The 364-nt window shown below is 28.3% G+C and overlaps 1 protein-coding gene across 1 annotated transcript in view; it reads right to left on the bottom strand.

Moving 5' to 3' along the window:
- LOC119593610 overlaps window positions 1–364 on the bottom strand; it is a 16,629-nt gene that overhangs the window by 863 nt on the left and 15,402 nt on the right. The window contains exon 13 of the mRNA XM_037942564.1: window positions 17–69. Coding sequence (XP_037798492.1) covers window positions 17–69 — 53 coding nt within the window. The remainder of the gene's footprint in view (window positions 1–16; window positions 70–364) is intronic.

Genomic DNA, 364 nt, shown 5'->3' with positions numbered 1-364 from the left:
TCAGTATATATTTCACTCGGTCATGTACAGTATATTTCTTTACAGTGTAGACCTTGTTACACTCATTCTCTGCAAAACAATAACTTGTGAAATAAGATTTTCAGGAAATTTCATTAGCGAACGAGACAAATGTGCTGATTAATTCAAATGAAACAGAATAATATGAAGTATTTTTTTTCAGTTCTTGTCTCATTCTATCGCATTACTTTGTTTTTTTTTTATTCTCTATTATGACGGATTTATACTTTTACAAAACACAGTTTCCTCTTATATATTTCCCTTAGTAATGCAAGAAGACAATTTATGTATCATTCTTCATACAAAGTGCATTAAAATCTAAGCAAATTCTAGAAGTATACGTTAT

This window comes from Penaeus monodon, chromosome 32 (genome assembly GCF_015228065.2).
Source record: "Penaeus monodon isolate SGIC_2016 chromosome 32, NSTDA_Pmon_1, whole genome shotgun sequence".
NCBI lineage: Eukaryota > Metazoa > Arthropoda > Malacostraca > Decapoda > Penaeidae > Penaeus > Penaeus monodon.
Note: the sequence above shows the minus strand (reverse complement) of the source record. Positions and strands in the feature narration are given on the sequence as shown.